The 14,015-nt window shown below is 42.5% G+C and overlaps 1 protein-coding gene across 1 annotated transcript; it reads right to left on the reverse strand.

Moving 5' to 3' along the window:
• Positions 1–2,842: 2,842 nt before the first annotated feature.
• Positions 2,843–11,112, reverse strand: CMPK2 (cytidine/uridine monophosphate kinase 2). The gene is made up of 5 exons (XM_065679188.1): positions 10,833–11,112; positions 10,625–10,739; positions 9,586–9,787; positions 6,144–6,377; positions 2,843–4,225 (listed from the first exon to the last, which is right to left on the reverse strand). The coding sequence occupies exons 1-5, from the start codon at positions 10,926–10,928 to the stop codon at positions 4,105–4,107; spliced, it is 768 nt and encodes a 255-aa protein (XP_065535260.1). The 5' UTR covers positions 10,929–11,112; the 3' UTR covers positions 2,843–4,104.
• Between the last annotated feature and the right edge of the window lie 2,903 nt (positions 11,113–14,015).

Here is a 14,015-nt window from a genome sequence, read left to right on the forward strand (position 1 = left end):
GGTAAAAATCATGACTATGAAACCGTAACGGAGATAGACACTTCCTGTCTTCTGAAAGAGGCTGTATGTCACCTCCGAGCATCTGACTTAGGGGAATTAAGTCTTTGTTTTGCAAACTTTTAATTCCAGGAGAGGAAAGGCTGAACACCAGCCTTATATTTCACCACTGAAGTTTGGTATTTGCTTACAAGTGGTTTCCTCACCTCTCCAGCTGACAGCAGCACTTACTACTCTAACGCTGAGTGAGCACCATGGCTACACCCCATGCTACAGCAGGATAAGGCCAAACATACACTAAAATCCACTCTTCCTGGCTCCCTTCCTGGGGTTAACCCCTGCAGGCAATGTGGGAATATTGACCAAAAGGAGCTGTAGCACATTCCAGGTTAGCCTTCCACCAGGACACTGAGGGAACTGGGTCGAAAGTCTGTTTCAGCTCCATGAAAACATTTCCAAGAGGTACGTATTGCTACTGCATTACCCCTATGTAATACATCCTCATTAGCATTTCAGCTTGGATTAGCAATGCATTTTTGGAGCATTCCTCCTGATCACCCTTTCTCACCACGCTTTGCTTCACGTTATGAAACCGTCCTGACATCTGGGTACTGGACTCCATCCAGACAAAGCTAACCCAAAAGATCTGGTGTAGCATCACGCTTACTGCACTACAGCCACGAACACGAGACCAGTCAATGTGATCAGATTAGAGCTGGTCTGAAGTAAATCTCTGAAGTACACAAAGAGCACACTGGGTACCCTGCGCCAGCTCCTCTGTGCGGCAGATTTGTCTTACTTGTTCCAGGCCACCTGCTAATGTATGCACAGCCCAAAGAGGCTGCACTGCTGCTTTCTAACCCTCTCACTGCTTAAATGGGTGAATAGTGCCATTTTAGGTACCATATGGTATCCCTGCAGGCCTCCAGCTGCCACTCTGCAGATCAACAGCTTAACCAAATGTCTCGTGTCATATCTGGCAGCCCCACGCAGCCATCTCAGATACCTTAGGGACACAAACTGGCTGTGGACGTCTATGTTTAGGCAACTGAATACCATTTTATTGAAATATCTATTCCCTCTAGACAAAAAACAATAGAAGCAAATGAGGTTAAAAATTATAACTAAGGTGCTTGAAATACAGTGGTAAGTAAAATAAAATAAAATAAAATAAAATAAATAAAATAAAATAAAATAAATAAAATAAAATAAAATAAAATAAAATAAAATAAAATAAAATAAAATAAAATAAAATAAAATAAAATAAAATAATTGTAGAAGTCTATCTCTCTAAAATCCGTGGAGACTTTTTTTTAATAACTAAAATGTTCACAAAGCCTAATTTGGGCCAATATGTGTGTTATTTTGTCCTTCAAGAAACACCTGAACTTTCCAAACACCATTTATTGTTCAGTGAGGGCTGGATTCACTGAATTCATCAATGAACAGCTCAGAATTAAGTTTCTGAGTGTGTAGTTTTCCAGTCTTAACACCCCAGATGCTCTGAGGACTACAGTATCAGGATCTTTACAGGATCATGTCCTAAAGCTAAGTTTGTCCTCATAAATCAGTAAGTTACCAAATTACTGAATTTTCTGGGGTCATAATAAAAGAAACAGGCTTTGGCATGTCCTCTGCCCTGAGGATGTCTGACAGAGAGCAGCCTTAGTCTGTGCTAGCAAACGCCTGGCCTCCAGAAGGTGCTGCCCGCAGGTGAGCAGGGATGGATGCTCTAGGGGCTGGCCACGCTCAGGACTGTGTGGAAGAGGCTGATGGACACCAGCCAGCACTGTGTCACGGACTAACCTCCCGGTCTTACACAACAGTCACTCTCCAAAGCCTCAGAAAAATCTACCTAGAAATAGCCCGAGTTTCTGAATCCACGTGGAAATATTTGGAGCTTCACGTCTTCTAAGCGCTGAAACCAAAATCCTGACCTCTTGTGGCCATCAAACTGCCCAGCAAAACAGTTTCTAACAAACACATGAAGCAGGTGATGCTCTTGCTGGGTGTGCAAAGGCCAGCATTCATCTCTTCCTGCTGCTCCCTCCCCAGACCTGCCTGCGTTTCAACAGCCAGTGACAAACCTCACATTTGCTATAAATGTAAATTAAAGTAAGTGCAGTCTTTTTAGATGCTGTGGACAAAAATGGCGCAGAAATGCCTCAGAAAAGGGAAGTAAGGGAGTGATTATGCACATTAACATCCTGCCTGTGACACGCAACCTATTGCAGACCTTTAATTCTTACAAACACATGAGATGGGGGGCATTGTTTTGGTCTGCCTTGCTTTGTCGTTCTGTTAATCTGACTAAGTAGCTTTGGATTAAAGAAAAACAGGGACTGAATATATACTGCCTATTTAATAGTAATTAATAGTGTCGGATGCCACTTGCATATATATCATCAGCACTATTTTAAACATAAAACTAGACTTTTAGGAGCTCAGCATCAAAAAAAAAAAAAACAAAAAAAAAAAAAAAAACAAAACAAACAACAAATCAAACCAACACAAAATCAAAAAACCAAAGAGGCAGTGTGGTTTCATGTGCAAGTTTGCATAAAGAAAAAAGGCATTTAGTGGCATTTCTCAGGCCAAATGATCTCTCATCTAGAAAAGCTAAGGCTACACAGTGTTTAGGGCAGGCACACTGTATCCTCATTGTCCATGTGCAGTGATGCCGTCTATATGTGAATTTCCTATATTAAGGACTGAACACCTGAATGCTTCCTAATTTATAAAATAAGTGAAGCGCCTCCAACTATGTATTTTCAGTCTACATGTATGGCAAATCCCAAAGGTAGTATTATACAAATAATACACAAAATACAACAGCATACATTACTAGTATGTATAAATGTATTCTATTAATAGCATATAATCATAAACATTAAACAGTGCATGAATAAAACATATTTTTTAGAAGTTTTTCTTTCTGTCACCTTGGATCTACAGATTGGGTATAGGAACTGCAGTACTGACTTTTATTTACAGGACTGATTCACTGATAATGGCACTTGTTTAACACAGAAAAATAAGTAAAAATGTTTTAAATAAAATTTACATTTTAGTTATGTTCTTTCCAGATCTGCAGCTAATTTCTGACCCCAGAAAGGCTTATCCATATGTTTAATTTTACACTTAGGAGTAACAATAGTGAAAATAATGCACATAAAAATGAGCCTTTGCAGAGCTGAAGTCATGATAGTAGCCTGCTTTCACATTCAGCATGCACAAAAACCCACCCAAGGAGGAAAAGATGATGTGAAAAGGTATAATCATTCCCACTCTCCCGCATTCTCTGCAGATTTTCATTTCACATTTTCTCAAAATAACACATATCAACATTAACAAACATTAATAGGATAGAGAAAATATTTTGTAGGAAAATAATTCAGAAACCATTTATAATCTTTTTTTTTTAAATTTCAGGTTCTTCTCAGGCCTCTGTTTCTAATATGTCAGCATACATTTCCCTCTGACATAAATTGCTATTTTGGTTGCATGTGTTGACAGGCTTGGACTTTACCACTTAGAGGCCTAGATGCTTACTGGCCCTCACTTAAGGCACATTTTTTTCAGTATGCCCGTCATAGCAACAGCTGCTCATCCTTTATTCCAGTAAGCAACACTGGGCCACTGGATTGTTTCTGAGTGTTATGTTAATTTTATTGTTTATTGATGGATGACATTTCAGCTTCTCCTTGGCACCTAATGCTCCTGCTACAGTCCAGTGAGTTCTGGTATACAATGGATGCAGGAACAGGTTTTCCTGGTGATGAAGATGCAACATGATAGTATCTTGAAATGCCACAGTGTTAAGAGAGCACCCTGAGGTACTTCATACATAACCCTAGTATGTTTACGGCTTTACTAAGAATGATTAATAACATGTGAGTAATATTTTGCCTTTTACAGAAAAGTATAGTAGGAAATGTTGAAAAAGATAATCTGTATAGATTATTGTTGACAGAAGAAAGAGATTTTTCTGTGAGACAAAGCACATCACAGTGCATTTTCAGGTACCAAACCCAGAGGGGTAATACAAAGTATCTCTGAAGTGCAATAAAGAGTTATGTTTTAAGTGCTATTATGCAGAACTTGCTTTCACAAAGCACAGTGTTTCTTAATTAGCTGTAGCACTGTGTTGAGAACCTCTTCCTTGGAAGGACTGGCATCTACCTCTTGGCATGAAGGATTCACCATCCTTCTGTATGACTCTTCAACTCTATTTAAAAAGAAAACAAAAGAAACAAAACTTCAAATTGCAGGGATATGAAATGGCATTAGTCATCAGCCTCAGAAGAAAGTGTTTGCAATGCAGAGAAAAGGGAAACAAAACCTAACATGAAGCTAAGAATGAAATCTACTTCAAAGAGCAATAAATCATTAGTAACTATTACAATGCAAACCTCAATGCACATAGTTTCCTTGATGCTGATTCCCAGAGCTCTATTCATATTCACATGGCATGGCACTGAAGAATTTGTTTCTTTGCAGCTTAACACTGCTGTGTATATATATATATATATATATATATATATATACACTGCTGCGTGTATATATATGTGTATATATATATATATATATATGAGACCCTGGTATAGTAGTGCAGTGGACAGTCTGCTTCTAACACCTGCATCAGTTTATTCAGAGCCCACTCAGGCTCCCCTCTCTTAACTATATGGCATGGCATTATGTGGGTGTGTTCACTGACTGATTTCAGCTTTGAGTCACTGCATTACAGACCTGACACAACATTCAACCCTTTCCTCTGATCAACTTTGCTAACTGGATGAATATCAGGACGAAATACAGGGTGAAAACCTCCTTACTTAGGCTATTCTCATAATGCAGAACTCTCCCACATTTAGCCTATGAGGATGTGAATGAGGATGTGAATATAATTTTCTGTGTTCACACAATCACTAATGCCAAACATTCAGGCCACAAGTCATAAGACGAATCAAGCAAGATTCTGGATGTTCTTACCTCCATACTGACATAACTAATAATCAATAGAAATAATCAAGGGCTTTCTGGGGGGAATAAGAAGTAGCAGAATTAGAATATGAAATATTCTTACATGGCAGCAAGTTTCCTAGCTCACCTATCCCTCTGCAGATCCCATTATATAAACCATGTGTCCTCACAGAGTTTCTGTCAGAATTAAGAAATGGATATTTTTAAGGTACATCATCACCTGAAATTTTAAAATCCTGCAGGCAGACTTCAGCTTTGTTGCTTGTAGATATGGACTCTGGCATTCAGGTGTCTACACTGAGCACTATGTATTTAAGTTTCCACTGCAAGCAATGATGATCTAATAAATAAATTTGGCAGAGCCTAGACAGCAATTCAGCACACCCTGAAATAGGAAACCTAGAGTGCAATTCAGTTGCTTAGGCAAATGTGTCTAGTACTGCTTGAGATGCTCTGGACTATCTCATTTAGCTTGCAGCTGCTGGTCCAGAAAGTGCTCACAGGTTCTGTATCACATCTGCCAGCTTCATGCAGATGTCTCAGGTCTTTTGAAATGGCTCTAGACAGTTATGCTTAGATCACTGGGCTCCAAAAACATCTCAAGTCATATCAAATGGCTCTAGATACTTATGCTTAGACATCTGAACTCCAAGTGGGTGGTAAGCTGAATAACTTTAAAGGCTCCATTGAATGTATTAACTATACTGGGACCTGGGACACTTAGCACAACTAAAGACATCTACAAGAGGAGATCTAAACTTTATTCTTTTAATCTGAAGCTCAATTCCAGACATTTCTGGGGAAGCTGTATGTTTCAGCTTCTTGCCTCACAGTTCTGGAAGTTTTAGGTTGCTCTCCTTCATGACCTCAGTACGAAAGGTGCTGCAATTAAAGCAGCAAGTAGCAAAATACAAGTATTTTAACTCAAAGCTCCTTTGCAGGAAAACGTAGCTCTTCGCCTGCAGCTTTAAAACACTTCTAATCAGAAGTGACAGAATTTACCTTCTTGGCAGCCATGAATCCTTTCCAAAAAAACACAACACCCCAATCAAAAAACTTAGACATTGGAAATCATTGTCCCAGTAATGTGAGTGGGACATTTGCTACTTATCCCACAGGAGCCAAGATTGCCTCTATTGCCTCTATTCCTCCTTAAAGTGTACCTTTGGCGAAACAAGGTGTTAGCTTCTAGTTCAGCTTCCTCCTTTGTTTTCTCCAGGCCCCGGCGCTGAAGCCTCCGGACTCGCTCCTCTGGGTCAACAGTCAGGAGAAGAACAAGATCAGGTTTAAGCAGATCGCCAGGCCACTGGTACACCTCATCATGAGCTGGTGGAAGGTCTTGGACTTTCCCATTTATTTCAGTGGCAATTGTGTAGGCAGCTGTGCTGTGCCAGTACCTGTCAGGAAAATACAGAATGGAAGGAGAAATTTTAGAGAGGACACTAATTCTTCAGCAATATATGAGACAGGTGTCACTATAATGACAACTGCAATAATGATTATAGGTGACACTGTGATTTTGAAGGGAAATGTAAAGAATAGTTCTGTACTATTATTTCTATTATTTCTTATTATTTCTGTACATAATTTCTTAATTAATTAATGGATAATGAGTGATAATACTCAATGCAATTACTGTGAATTACTAAGTAAAACCTATGGCAGAAGCTACGCTTTTTGCAGAGGTGTTCCAGATGCTCCTATCAAAAGAAAGTCTTCTCATATAATGAGAGGTCAAAAGAAGAGCTACAGTATATGTCAAAACTCAATACTCTGAGCCCCCTTTTTGTGGTTTCCATCCTATTTCATGCAACAGAATTGGCAGAGAACATTCAGTCTTCAGCTCCATGTGAATGGAAAGGAAGTGTGGCAGAAGGGCCAGGAGACCTCCTTGGATGGATAAGGAGCTGCTGAGGAAAATTCAAAGGAAAAAAGAGGCTTATAAAAAATGGAAGCAAGGACAGGCAGCCTGGGTAGAGTACAGGGATGTTGTCCGGGAAGCTAGGGAGCAGGTTAGGAAGGCTAAGGCCCAGTTAGAATTAAACCTAGCCAGGGATGTTAAGGATAACAGGAAGGGATTCTACAGGTACATAGCAAACAAAAAACAGACTAGGGACAACATAGGGCCCCTGAGGAAGCTCTCGGGAGAACTGGCTGCACTGGGTTTGGAGAAGGCTGAGGTTCTGAATGACTTCTTTGCCTCAGTCTTCACTGGCAAAGGCTCTGACTGCACCACCCAAGTCTTAGAAGGTAGATGCAGGGGCTGTGAGAATGAAGACCTTGGGCCCACTGTGGGAGAGGATCTGGTTCGAGACCATCTTCAAAATCTGAACGCACACAAGTCCGTGGGACCTGATGGAATCCATCCGCGGGTCCTGAAGGAGCTGGCGAATGAAGTTGCTAAGCCACTGGCCATCGTATTTGAAAAATCATGGCAGTCAGGTGAAGTTCCCGACGACTGGAAAAAGGGAAATATAACCCCCATTTTCAAGAAGGGGAAAATGGAAGACCCGGGGAATTACAGACCAGTCAGTCTCACCTCTGTGCCTGGTAAAATCTTGGAGCACATTCTCCTGGACAGCAAGCTAAGGCACATGAAAAACAACAAGGTGCTTGGTGACAGCCAGCATGGCTTCACTAAGGGGAAATCCTGCCTGACCAATTTGGTGGCCTTCTATGATGGGGCTACAGAACTGATGGAGAAGGGTAAAGCAGATGATGTCATCTACCTGAACTTGTGCAAACCATTTAACACTGTCCCACATGACATCCTTGTCTCTAAATTGGAGAGATATCAAATTGATGGATGGACCACTCGGGGGATAAAGAACTGGCTGGATGGCCACACACAAAGAGTTGTGGTCAATGGCTCGATGTCCGGCTGGAGACTGGTAACAAGTGGTGTCCCTCAGGGATCGGTGTTGGGACCGGTCTTGTTTTAACATCTTCATCTCTGACATGGACAGTGGGATTGAGTGCGCCCTCAGCAAGTTTGCTGATGACACCAAGCTGTGTGGATCAGTTGATATGCTGGAGGGAAGGGATGCCATCCAGAGGGACCTTGACACGCTTGTAAGGTGGGCTGATGCCAGCCTTATGAAGTTCAACCGTGACAAGTGCAAGGTCCTACACCTGGGTCAGAGCAATCCCAGGCACAGCCACAGACTGGGCAAAGAAGAGATTCAGAGCGGCCCTGCAGAGAAGGACTTGGGGGTGCTGGTTGATGAGAAAATGAACATGAGCCGGCAGTGTGCGCTTGCAGCCCAGAAAGCAAACCGTATCCTGGGCTGCATCAAAAGGAGCGTGACCAGCAGGTCCAAGGAGGTGATCCTGCCCCTCTGCTCTGCTCGTGAGACCTCACTTGGAGTATTGTGTGCAGTTCTGGTGTCCTCAACATAAAAAGGACATGGAACTGTTGGAACAAGTCCAGAGGAGGGCCACGAGGATGATCAGGGGACTGGAGCACCTCCCGTATGAAGATAGGCTGAGAAAGTTGGGGCTGTTCAGCCTGGAGAAGAGGCGGCTGCGTGGAGACCTCATAGCAGCCTTCCAGTACCTGAAGGGGGCCTATAGGGATGCTGGGGAGGGTCTCTTCGTCAGGGACTGTAGTGATAGGACAAGGGGTAATGGGTTAAAACTTAAACAGGGGAAGTTTAAATCGGATATAAGGAGGAAATTCTTTCCTGTTAGGGTGGTGAGGCACTGGAATGGGTTGCCCAGGGAGGCTGTGAGTGCTCCATCCCTGGCAGTGTTCAAGGCCAGGTTGGATGAAGCCTTGTGTGGGATGGTTTAGTGTGAGGTGTCCCTGCCCATGGCAGGGGGGTTGGAACTAGATGATCTTGAGGTCCTTTCCAACCCTAACTATTCTATGATTCTATGATTCTATATATTTATTTTTATATTTATATATAAATATTTATATATTTTTTACTAAAACCCACTGAAATTTAACCAAAATTTTGGTTAAAAATAGCGCCCACACAGATGCAAATAGCTTCTATGTACATGTACTGTGGAGGGGCGATACAGTACATCTACTGAAACAAACCAGGAGTGTAAAGGGCATGTGGACTTCATGTATTAAGAGCAATGTCAGAGCTGCCTACACAGTTAGTGAAAACAAGAAATAACATAAACAAAACCAAAAAAGTACAAAGCATATTTCTGGCTCTACATCCTCAAAGAGTAAGTCAACCTAAAACTCCATCATTCTATCCCACCTGTATCTCAGAAGCATCTTAGCGTTAGCAGTGATCAGGAGGCCTCATCCTTCTTGGGCTTGTCACACGGCCCTGGTTTGGCTCAGGCTTCACTCATACCTCCACTATTCCTAACTGAGGATGCAACACTTTTCATTGTGTCCTAGAGCCAGTTATGAGTATTACACTGATGGAAATCCCATTCTTACTGTTATCGTAAGTATTGATCTTTAGAAGATTTAATAATTACCTATATAAAAAGTAGAATCCCACCCCCCCAAAAAAAAAAAAAAAAAAAAAAGAGAAGAAGAAAAGAAAACCAAAGACTTTCATTAACAACTTCTGCCTGTAACACTGAACAACTGTATGATGCACTGATATAAGAGGACTTCTTAAATATACAAACCTGTCTACGATCACAGGTGCCTGAGTGGACGCTTTTGCTATTTCTGAAGCAAGAATGTAGTTGCCTGCAGCATAAAATGCCCTTTTAATGGGTGCTGGCTCATCATCAAATATTGCCCTCCACTGGATGATGCAAGCTGGTGGGGACCTCAGCAGAAAGCCATTCAGGGTGTCCTTAACAGACTGGGTTACACTGGTTTTGCCTGCATTGCATTTACAGAAGGGAACATGTATTATGTTACACATCAGATACAACCGTGCTTTAAAAACTGAGAAATGCTCCTATCTGTTCACTTGAAGCACATGTTCTGACACCCGACTATGTAACCTGAGCATCTTGTGATGAGGTTTTCAGTGGGAAATGATCATGAGTCTGGTTGCAGGAACTATTCCTCCACTTCCTCCTCCCAGGCATTCCACCCCTCCCTCTTATCACCTTTTGGTCTTCACACCCTTAAATGCACTAAATGCGTGGGCACTTCTCTATAGATCCATCTATTTCTATATATACCCATTTACAACATTTTTTCTAGGTCACAGTTCATGTGGATGTTGCCAGCCTGTCACCCAATACTTTCTCCTTAGAGGGGATTTTCAGCTTTCTTTAACTGAAAAGTCAGAAAACAGTTATTCAAAGGCAACAAAACACGCTGCCTGAGACAAACTGCTGCCACCTTCCCAGACTACCAATATTTTACAGCATTTATTTAAAAATCTCTCATGTAAAAGTATGGTTCATCGTTTGCACAAGAAATTTGATTTCCCGTACTCCACTCTTTGTATTCTTTCATTTACATCGATAAGGAATTTATGCTCTGAATGAGAATTAGCATAGACTGTTTGATCTCTCACGAGTATAAGAAGACAGGCTGGTCTTTAATAATTATTTTAATTTAACTTTAATTAGTAATTCTGTCAGATCTGTCACAGGTTTCCAGGATTTTCTGAATTGCTAAACCCTATGCCTGGCTGAAAGCCACAGCGGTCGCTCTTTCCAACAATTTCCTACCTGCGGTACATCAACCACACGTTGCTCCTACCTGTGGCGTCCAGCCCCTCGAAAACCACAACGGGAAAGCTTCCCTTCTGCTGATGCGCAGGGCATTTCTCCAGCAGGTCGAGTACCGCTCCGGCCTCCGGGATCCGCGCCGCGCACTGCAGGGAAAGAGACGCGGCCCTTCACGCCCCTGCCGCCGCGCCGCCCGAGGCAGCGGGCATCCCCGAACCGCGGCACCGGCGGGGGCTCACCTCCCGCAGCCGGTCGCGGACGGCGGAGGCTGCGGGCGGCAGGGCTCGGCGGAGGGGGTGCGGGCCCGGCGAGCCCGGGGCGCAGAGCCGCAGCATCGCAGCCGAGAGCGGGACGGGAGGGACCGGCGGCGTTCGCGAGGCCGGGAAACGAAACTGCCCCGGCGGGCGGGGAAAGCGGCTGGAGAGGCCGGCAGGCAAGAGCTGGCCCTCGGAGGGGCGGGATTTCTGCGGCCCCCTCCCGCTTTACTGGAGGGAACGGGCTCGGTCCCCGGGAGAAACGGCGCCGTGGATGCGTAACTGAAACTGAAAGTGTAAGTCCTAGCCTCTGGATCTGACCCGTCCCACCCCTCAGCCCCGTCCCGAGCAAAAAAAAGGCCACATTCCCACGGTCCGCAGTGGCTGAACCATGGGGTCTCCAAAATAAAACAAGCAATAAAATGCATTAAAATAATAATTAACAAAAGCACAAATACACTCTACTTCTTCAGTCTGGCCTGAAGCGACAAGCAAGTCATGAACCCAATGGAACTGTTTTGCTGTGCTGCAGTGCCCAAGTGGCACTGAGCTGCGAGGAGACATTATTCCTAACTAAACCCCATTATTCTCTCACTCAGTGCTTTAATAGCAAGACCAACGGACTCAAACAATTTTGGAAGTCAAACGGACTTTTACAAGCTTGCGGTGTTTTCATAACTTTGTGACGGCCAGTTTCAGCTTCCATCTGCTCAGGGGCAGGAGCCGGAAGGACTTGCCAATAGCCATAACACTTACTTAGCTTCATGTCAACTGCTACGAATAATGTTGCCCCAAATGTGGATTTTGAGTTTCAAAAATATGTAACTTGAAATGTAGGAGAACCTGCACCTCTTGCAGAATCCTATTTCTGCATTTCAGTAGTTTGGAAACTGCCACTTAAAGATATCTAAAGTTAAAATTCTGATGCATCTTCTGAAAGAATATACTCTACAGACAAGTGCATTCTGCAAGAAATCCCTCAGGAACTTGATGTCTTCCTCTGGGCAGCTGAAACAAATATCTTTTGTTTAGAGTTTCTGCAGGGAGAGGGGAACAACTGGTAGGCAGTATTGGTGAGACAGAGATCAGCTATACTAGTTGGAAACTAGCTGTGCTGAGGAAGATGGAGGAAGGCTGGGCCAGAGCAAGAACTGGAACATAGCCTTGAAGGCTCCTGAATACAGCCTCAGAAGCAGGTACCAAAACTGATGCTTTTTTAAGGCAAAATATGCCCCTTTTTATGCCTGAGAACTCCTATGTCTTTCCACATCACTCAAATGCACGGTTGTGGTAGCTGGGTATGGATTCCAGAAGACACAGTATAAAATACCATTCATTATACAAAACGCCAATAGATGGTAATATTAAGCAGATATTAATATGCATTACTGAATCAGACTAGTGGCCCTTCTCTCCCAATATTTTGTCTGGCAGAATGACATGCTGTGCAAAAGCCTGGCATATCTGTGGTCTCTTCTCCTAGTTCTTATGCTCCTACAGCATCCACAGTCAACAAATTCGGAATGCTCGACAGCACATCTTCATCTCTTCCTTTTAGCACCTTTTTATGGACCCTTGCTCATCCATCTGTTTAAATTTCTTTCTGACTCCACAATACAGTCTAACTCCACAAACCCCCATGGTCTCACATTCCAGCAATGCACCTCTTGCATAAAACCAATTTTCTTTTATAAGCTTGAAACTCATTCTACTTGCTTCAGTAAGTGCCTCTTCTAGTAACATTACTGACTTTGGAGATGAACAGTTCAATACTAGGTCTATTTATCACCTTCATGATTTTGTAAAGCTCATTCAGATTTCCTCTTCAGCTTTTTCATGTCAGAAATGAGAGCGCCTATATCTTGAAGGCAGTTGATTCATCCCTTAAACGTTTATGTGGAAGAAAAACTTCCCTAACTCTGTAAGGTCCTTGATGAGATGTGGAGACCTGAACTGTACCACTAGTTAAGGTAAGGCTACAAATACCGAAGTTTCACAGAACAGTAAAACAATGCCACCTGCCTTGTTCTCAATACCTTTCTGGGCAATACTAAGGTTTTTGTTGACTTTTTTTTTCTGCTGTCTCTCACAGAGCCATTGATTTCAGAGGGGTAGCAACAGTGACTCCAAGATCTTTTTCCCAAGATCCCAGTGCCACTGTCGAGCTCAGCCCCTTGTATACTCAAGGTTTCGATTATTCTTTCCTATGTGCATCGCCTTATCTTTCTCTACACTGAAGCTTATCTGCAGCTTTTCTGTTTATGCCTTTTTTTGAGGTCCAACTGACTTGCAGCCAAGTTTCATTGCAAAAGCATTTAAAAGCTGCCCGTGTTCCTCACTGACCTGTCTGGTCCCTTGCTCTTCGTTTCTAATGTTTTCCTGATGCCACTGTTGCCTTTCCCTGTTGCTGCTGTCTAAATAGAAAGAGCTGACTTTCATTTTCTATTTCCCCTCCCAATGCCTTGATACAATCTGGTTGACAAGCATTCATGAGACAAGCCAGTGGTGCTTCTTTACTTATTTATAATATGCTTATGAGATCATTTATAACAGACATGGGATATCTGTCCTCCTGGCTAATTACTTAAAAGTATCTTCTTGCAAGATTTTAGGTCTTTCCTATCAGATTATACACACAGTTCAGGCAAAAATATAGGAGAAGAGAGCTGCCTTTTATGTCCAAGACAAGTCTTTGTATTTAAAATCAGTATAGGGAGTATGAATGTCTTGAAATTAACTAATGGCAAGCATTTTTCAGTTTCTTCACAAGGACCTTTATAATTTTGTCTTCTCCATAGTATGAAATGATGCTGAAGAGCAAATGTGCAAATTATGTGAAAAACACTGTTCTGGAGCCTCTTCGCATCTCTGAACATTCACTGTGCTTGGACATAGTTACATATGACCACTGGAAACCTTTTTGACCTACCCAAAGTGGAAAAAGAGAGAAAAAAGACCCAAATTAATCAGCCTGTCACTTTAAAAATATATCTAAGTGCATAGCCCTGTAATGTAGATAAACAGCTGAGACACAGGCAGGAATTACTTATGTTTGAAAGCCCATTAAATGCATAGGTACATAAACCAGACACAAATAGAACATAGCTCTTTTCATGCACAAGCTTTCAAGAGCACCAGTAAAGAGCCTTCCAGTAAGGACAAAGGTCT

The sequence above is a fragment of the Lathamus discolor genome, chromosome 5 (assembly GCF_037157495.1).
Source record: "Lathamus discolor isolate bLatDis1 chromosome 5, bLatDis1.hap1, whole genome shotgun sequence".
NCBI lineage: Eukaryota > Metazoa > Chordata > Aves > Psittaciformes > Psittacidae > Lathamus > Lathamus discolor.